The sequence below is a fragment of the Capsicum annuum genome, chromosome 2, assembly GCF_002878395.1.
Source record: "Capsicum annuum cultivar UCD-10X-F1 chromosome 2, UCD10Xv1.1, whole genome shotgun sequence".
NCBI lineage: Eukaryota > Viridiplantae > Streptophyta > Magnoliopsida > Solanales > Solanaceae > Capsicum > Capsicum annuum.
In genome coordinates, this window is record NC_061112.1 from 129,086,026 (window position 1) to 129,094,427 (window position 8,402).

Here is an 8,402-nt window from a genome sequence, read left to right on the forward strand (position 1 = left end):
AAAAAAATTTAAAATATTTTTTTTAATGGGGATGGTAAGGGGTGGGGTGAGACATTGAGGGTCGTTGTAGGGATGAGTGATTTTGAGAGTTGTATGAATATTTAACTCAAGAGCGAGGTTGAAAGAGAGTTTTGAAAAATATTTTCCTTACTTTTTGAAGGAAAGTCATTTTCTTTAGATTTAAGAAAAATGAGTTGATTTGGAAAACATTTTTCAAAACCTTTAAACCAATCAAACATGAGAAAATTGAAAAACATTTTCCTTCGTACCAAACACACCCTAAGTGAGAATCCTTCGAGTTTTAAAAATTAGGTAAAAGGGACAAAATTCTTTTAAGTTTTTCTTTGAATATTTTCACTCCAACAACTAAAAAGGTTGTCTAAACAACTATCAAAGTTATTCGATAACTTTGATAGTTATTGAGACAACTAATACAGTTATAGAATAACTATCCCAATTGTTTAAGCAAATTTATCCTTTTTAACTTAATAATATTGTGGGACCTACTTATTTTTTTTTTTTTAATTAAAGACTATGGTCTTTCAAACTGATTTTTCTCAACCAAACAATTATATTAAACTACTGAACTCCTACCTGTGCTACCTAGCAACCAAACATGATATTACTTTAGTATTAATATAATGGTTACATAACTTGGACAAAATCTAATACTTGCATAATTCACCACCGAATCGGCTGCTAAACGACTCCTAAAGGTTTATACAATATTCTGGTGAAAATTTTCTTTGAAGACATTATGTTTGACTCCCATCTATTTTGCATAAACATAAGCCCTGACACAAAATGCAGATAGAATACATGTAACCAAGATTTTAACTCGATTACCTAAACCATACCATCCATTCTCGAGCTCTTGCAAATGGATCGAATTGACCTTTTCTTTTTGTTAAACATCATAAAGGACGATGGGAGCTTCCTCTGAAACAAGTGTTTTCTTTGATGAAAATCAGTTCCACAGGCCCCCCCTTGTCAACTAGTATAAAATTCATACTCCGAGAGCTGCATAATTAACTAATTGCAGATGCAACAATAATCTATTACATCTCAGTATCAAATATATAATCAAAAGGTGTTTCAAAACATTAAAGTAAAAGGGAATCCTATTACAAAATTAACCATGACGAAAGGTCCATAATCATCAAAACCACAACAGGAGAGAAACGAAGCCGAACAAGTTTGATAAAATGGTAAAAATCTCTCGACAAAATGCCTTCCCGTTTCTAATCTAATCGGACAGACAAAAGTGCAGAGTCACCTCAAAAAGCTGTTGATGATAAGAACAAGGTGAAGATCTACATGAGGATCAAGAAGTATCACTTCAGTCCCTGACAACCTGGATGACAATTAAAACAATCATCATATTCAAGCTAAAGAAAGAAGTGCAACATCACATAAAATTGGCATTCTATACAATCTCTCGGTAGAAATCCCAAATCACATTATAGAAACAATAGTCTACCCTCTAAAAATGGTTCAGTCGAAGAGAAGATTATAATGTTAAACCACCACTCATACAGCCATTGAATGCAACTACTCATTGTTCAAATATGGTACAGAAACGAAAACCCTGAGAACCTCATGCAGTTTGATACAACCATCTCAAATTTCCACAAGGCGACAGGTACAGTACAGATCTTACGAAGAGTCTGCAACTATTCAGTTCAAGCAACAACCACTTCCAAAATCAAGTTCCACGAGCACCCAAGGAAAAGAAGATGGAAACAAGCACATGGGTGCACATATGAAATGATCCACAAGACACCTTCTCGAAGGGGCTACTACAAGCAGATCAAGGAACTGCCAAAACTAGCTTGGGAAATTAATTCTTCTTTGCATTAAGCAGCTCTTTCCGCATTTGTTGTGGTACATTCTTCTGCTTACAATCTCGACTCTACTAGTTGGCAGTCATATACTGCATACCCATGAAGTAATACAAAGAGCTAAGTCCAGCTTCTATAGGTACTGCATGATCCAAACACCACACAGCATAATAATACTCATGCGGTGTGTTTTATTTTTTGGACCGGTTAGTCATGGGATGGAATTTAACATTGTCCCATGAATCATCGGTCGCAACCCATGACAAATGTGAGAGGACAACCTCCTAGACTCGTCATGCTCTAACATGTGCATTTACTACTATCTGCCATACCTACTATAACTACAGCCTACGGCCCACAATGCCAAGTGTCCACTGCATCAGCCCACAGGCAATGCCCATTCACACATTCAGCAGGCTGCCCCAGCAACACACGACCCACAACAAAGTTGTTGTGCCTACAACGCTGCTCATACAAACTTATATAAACTCCATTCAGCCGCAATGCTCTACAAATAGCTAAAAATCCCTAAAATTAAGCCTCAAGTCCATTTGTTAAGGGGAAAAGGTGTCAAGTCCATCTTGTAGCATATACGTGTCTTGTAAAATATACTTTGAAGAAATATATTGTTACGTAATCTAAAGCCCAAATATCAACAAGATGAATGTTTCAGAGATTTGAATTTTAAGATGAATGTGTGGTCATACAAAATTATCTATGATAAGATATGTTCAGATCTGTCAGAAGGTTCAAGCAGCGCATACGGAGGACAAAATGAGAAAATGCTGCTTGAAATGGATAGCACAAATCCTAAGTAGGCTTCCAGATGCACTGTTTCTTAGATGTCAAAACATGATGATTAAAGGAGTTAAAGTTCGACATGAAATCACATGGAAAGGAGTTGTCTTACAAAATTTAGACTATCTAGGAGTCTAGATAGATCTAGCAAAAAATAGAACATGAGATATGAAAACCATACAGGTTATACGATATAAAGACTAGTGCTTACTACAAAACTTCTAGTATGTTAGAGAACCGAGTACGACCACTATATTCAAGAACTCTAGTATTAGCTTGTTTATGTAAGAAAAAGAGATATATGGACCCAAACAGAGCACTTATGTGACTGAGGTTTCATATTGTAATTTCCAGTCAAATATTGTAACTAAGAACTTTTTTTCCATAATTAGGGGGTGATGTAGTTGATTGCACAGCAAGAATCTTGTATTATCTTTCTCAAAAGAAGTCTTGTATAGCCTTACTTTAAAAAGTGTCTTGTATGATCATTACCCCGATGAAACATCCAGTTTTATCATGAAATGTCCTGTTCTCCACAATAAAGAACCACTCCACAATAAAGAACCACCCCTACAGTGACACCAAGGTATTTCAACTTTCAATTTTCTCATGGTTCTCCGTCCGGTCTTATATAATCTCATTTACAAATTTAATGATTAGTTCTTCCTTTTAAGAGACACACTCCTGGAGGAAAATGAGTAGGAAAATATACTCAGATTCATGAAAAAAATTCATGAAAAAAAGAAAAAAAAATCTACTTTCGCAAGCAGATTACTTACTTAGCACAACATATGGTTCTTACAACACATAATAAAAGGGTAGACAAAATCTACTTCGAACTACACGTACGGAATATGGATAATCGATTTCTCACCCTCTTCAAAATAAACAACATTATCCATGAGAAATCTCTTTACTAGAAATTGCAAATGTGAAATCATTAAGAAAGTAAATGAATTATAGGCATACCAAATAGAAACAATCATTCTAAAACTACAAAGGAAGAAATCAATATAGCCATTATTCTTAAAACTATAACAGCGGGAGACTAATATTAGGAGCAAGAATTGTCATGCAAGTGCAGTATCAGATTACCCTTATGCAGCTTCAGTGCTAACTTCCTTATCCTCTACTTCAGTTGCAGCCGCATTTGCCTCTGGGCCTTGTGCGTCCTCGGCGGGAGGCTGGACCTGTTCATCTTCGGGCAAAGGCTCCTCAACATAGTCATTCTCAAATGCATCTGGAGGGACTTCATAAATTCGAACCTGTGGCTTGGTTGGGTCCTTAACAAGCACATATTTCCCTTCATTCAACTTCATACACAAGTCCACAATACTTTTCACAATACCCCACATGTTTGATGTGTTCAAATTAATTTGTGTAGCGAAGTCCTTAGGCTTATATCCTACAACAGCTAATATTACATGGTTAAAATGATCCCTAGGATGAACTCTTGATACATAACCCAACTTCATCATATCAGCATTAGCTAACAGTGCTTGTGCAGTCCATTTCGCAAGCTTATTAGCATTGTTCTTCAACTCAGTAGCTAACACAGCACCCCTTTGTGTCTCCAGCTTCTGCCTCCAATCAACCCCAGAGTACTTTGGATCAAACTCATTCAAGGCATTCAGAGTCAAGAATGATCTCTGATTGTTCACTTCAGCCACACTCTGCACTTCACATCGCGCCACCAAAAACGTATCATCATCCAACTTCCACCTCCTGTATCTGTAACCCACTGATGCCACCTCTTCCCCTTCAGTCGCAAACGGGTTTGGCTCATCATAACTCAACTTTTTCCCATCTCTAATCAGCACCTGTTGCGAGAAATTCTGATTAATATAAGCAGCCTCAACGCTCAATGAATAGGCTGAATTGATATCATCCTTCACATCAGGCAATGGTTCTTGCGAAGTTTCGTGAACAGAAAGCAAATCCAGTTGCGACCCATCCCGCTTATCGAAAAACAACTTATTCCCAACACGATGAACAACAATATCCCATGAGTAAACAGACCTAGGAGCACACATTAAGGTAGACAGAATCGTATCTGTCGCGAAAACAGTAGCTTTATCCTCATTAGCCAACCGACGAATAACAGGATCATCAGTAGTAGTAATCTTGAAGAAATTCCTGTTCTTAAACCTCTCAAGACGCCGTTCATTCTTCGGAGTAATTCGATCATAAGACCGGTCGTAGAACTCAAGGCCACCACATATTAGCAAGTCTTCAGGCTCAGGAACGGAGAACGCAAGCTTAGAGAAAGTCGAAAACGGGATCTGATCAAGCATATTCCATTCAGGCTGAATATCAACAGACGACTTGAACACCGCAGATTCCCTTCTCTGCCCAGCATTGGTTCCCGAACGATTGAGATTGTACAACCGATCCCTTCGAGCTCTTTCCTTCTCCTGCTCACGCTTCTTCGCCTCGACTTCCTCATCCCTACGCTGGGGAAGCTGAGAACGGTTATGATGAGGATTAAACCTCCACCTAGGGTTAAACTTTGGACGGTGCTGTCCATGATGATGAGACTTAGCAGCAGTATCAACGAGACGGAACGACGAGTCCTCATCAGCGGCCAGAGTAGCAAACGAGTCGTCACCGGAAAAATCGAAAGCGGAATCAGTAGGGTTTTGCTTGGAGTTGGATCCGGGTCGGTTTGAAATGGACCGGGTCCAGTCAGCGATCCGGCCGATCTTGTCGGAGCGGGAGAAAGGGGCAAAAGGGGCATTAGAGATTTGGTTAGTAACGGAGAGGGAGGAATCCGGTGGACCCCATCCGTCGGAATTGAACGGAACGGAGCCAAGTTCAAAACCTACCATTGCTGTTGATATGTATGGATAACAAGTTAAACAACTTTCCGGCGGCGAGAAAAGAGTAGAACAATGTAGAAGAGATGATAAAACCCTAGCTAGTTCTAAAAGAGGGAGTATATAACTTTGATAGACAGGTCCCTATTCAATATTGTAAAGTTCGATAAAGCCCCCCAGATATACTTCAATCTAATCTAATAGCAAAAGTCCAAAACCCAAATCGAACCAAATTGATTAAACAAACTGGTTTGGTTTTGGTTTGGATTTAAGTTTTAAAATTGATGATATTTGATTTGATTTAGATTAATTAAAATAAATTGATTAAGAAACTAGATCGAACCGATAAGTTATGTATATGAATTTATAATCACTAAATTAGTGTATATGTTTGTTAGAAAGTGTAAAGTTTAGCAAATAGACAGTGTGATACGTATAATTATTAATAATTTTCACTTATTATTAACATGATTAAAAATAGGGAAAAGGGTCAAAAATATCCCTCTACTTTAAAAAATTAGTCAAATTTATCCTTCGTCATACTTTGGGGTTATATATACCCGGTGTTATAAAACGTTACATATCTATCCCTCAACTAACAGAATAACCCAAACCCGACCCGACCCGTCCCATCAAAAGATACCAAACATAATATGCAGATTTTCATCACTTCACCATTAACGCTATTCACCTTCACTAGAAAGACACACAATACACGATTTTTTCATACTTCACAATTAAGGCTTTTCAAAAGAGATTCAATTTAAAGAGAAGATAGTTCTGATAATGGAATATACCTTCTCCCAAATAGTTTATGATAAATTAAAGATTTTCTAACTCTATATGTTCTTCCTAAAATTCCAGATTGGTGCAGAGGAGTTGTTACTAAAGGTTGGAGGAGACCCTTAGTGACTGTCACGTCCCAAAATCCCATCGGGCCGGACTGGCACCCGAAGCCGAGAAGGCCCGGGAGAACCCGTTCAAATACCTGTACTTTCACTTATATGTCACCAAAAATTTGGACAGCACTTCGTTGCATATAGAAGGGTCTAATTACCTGTATCAGCACAACACGCACAAATATATATATATATTACGTAGCCGTTGGGGCCACCACATATACAAATATAACATCACTATATAAACTTCCATGACTTTATCCTTCCTTATGTCTACAAAGCCTCTAGGATATACATGACATAACTAGGGTCGGGACAAACCCCCGCCCACACATGACTCCTGTACAATAACAAAACATAAGGAACCGACTCGAAAAGCTCCGAAGCAAACTGGAGCTCACCAACAATAGCTGTATGACCTGGCTCCTATCTATGCTGTGAATGAGCTGAGGTACCTGTGCCTGCAGCATGAAATGCAGGTCCCCGTGGGGGACGTCAGTACGAAATATGTACTGAGTATGTAAACCTGTAGATAATCACATATGATATAGGAGCTCAATAGAAATCAGAAACAAGTGAATAAGTCGTAATAGGAGTGGACCACACTTACTAGAACTTGTGACAACCTGTACATTGTATTTATTCAATCACTTTACCTTCGTTCTTATCGTCTTTGTAATCATTACTGTACTGTACTGTGACCATTAGGCTGCCTCCAGTACATATCAACTGGGATCGACCCATGCTAGGCTTATGCCCCTGGGATACTACCCATAAACACATAAATAAGGATCGACCCATGCTAGGCTTATGCCCCTGGGATACCAACCGATAAGAGAGAACTTCCATCACTTAGTTCAATTAATCTTTGAGATTGTTATTTCGGTCGCCACCACATTTTTGATACTTTGAAACAATGATACATCAATAGGAACCAAGTAATAGACCTTCTATACAATAACGATGTAATAAAGACTCATTGGTACATCAACAATGTGTTTCAGAATCATCAATATCACAACAATGAAATAGGAGCCTTTTGGTATATCAATGAAACATTTTGACACTTTATAGAATGGAAACAACTTCGTTGGTAACGTAGAACAATACATGTTTTTGGACAACCTCGGAATCTTACTTGATGGAACATTGGTGTTTTCATGCCAAAGAACATTGTTAGAGTATGCTTTACATACCTCGTTGTAGATTCGGATACCGATTCAACACAACTTCCCGCCTTTACAAATCACTTATCTACAATGAAATGTTTGGCATCTAGTATTAGCAACCCAACACCACAATTCTCTTCCATAATTCCATACAACCAATATTTGCAAAGCATTCCAAAAACCAACTTGAACAATAGGTTTATGTGTGTATATATATAATCATCATTTCAATACCACATCATCACACCAAATCCCTTTACAATTCAACATAATCCAACTATGCACAAGAATAATCCAACATCATTTCCAATCATCTTTCAACAACAATCAAATAACATACTTCTTATGCTCACATGCATATATATAAATATCCATATAAATAACACCAACATAATTTACATCCTTACCATAAAATGGCCCTTTTGATTTCGAAGTCCTGTTGCACAAATAAGGGGTGCTTCTCGAAGCCCTCGAGACGGTGAACACAACTACGGAATCAATTTAGATTTTCTACGGTTGAATCACAAGATAATTGGAGTTGAAATTAGGCTAGGGTTTGTTATTTTCAATAATTTGATGATAATTGATGGATATGAGACTAATTATATGTATATAATGACCAATTTTCGTCCATGCGGTGATGGAAAATGACCATATTGCCCTTAAAATTTTAAGTAAATCCGAATCTGTCCATGGTGGACTGTTTTGACAAGCTAAAGTAGATCGACCATAACTCTTTGCTCCGATATCGGATTTGGGTGAAATTGGTATCGTTGGAAAGATAATTCAAAGGGATTTCATTTCATATAAAGTAGGTCACCCAGTTCGTCCTGTACAAGGAGTTATGATCGTTTGAAGTTGACCTTAAAAAATTGTTTT

At 37.7% G+C, this 8,402-nt stretch overlaps 1 protein-coding gene across 1 annotated transcript; it reads right to left on the reverse strand.

Moving 5' to 3' along the window:
• Window positions 1–1,021: 1,021 nt before the first annotated feature.
• Window positions 1,022–5,888, reverse strand: LOC107859377 (eukaryotic translation initiation factor 3 subunit D). The gene is made up of 2 exons (XM_016704365.2): window positions 3,735–5,888; window positions 1,022–1,354 (listed from the first exon to the last, which is right to left on the reverse strand). The coding sequence occupies exon 1, from the start codon at window positions 5,465–5,467 to the stop codon at window positions 3,737–3,739; it is 1,731 nt and encodes a 576-aa protein (XP_016559851.1). The 5' UTR covers window positions 5,468–5,888; the 3' UTR covers window positions 1,022–1,354; window positions 3,735–3,736.
• Window positions 5,889–8,402: the final 2,514 nt, after the last annotated feature.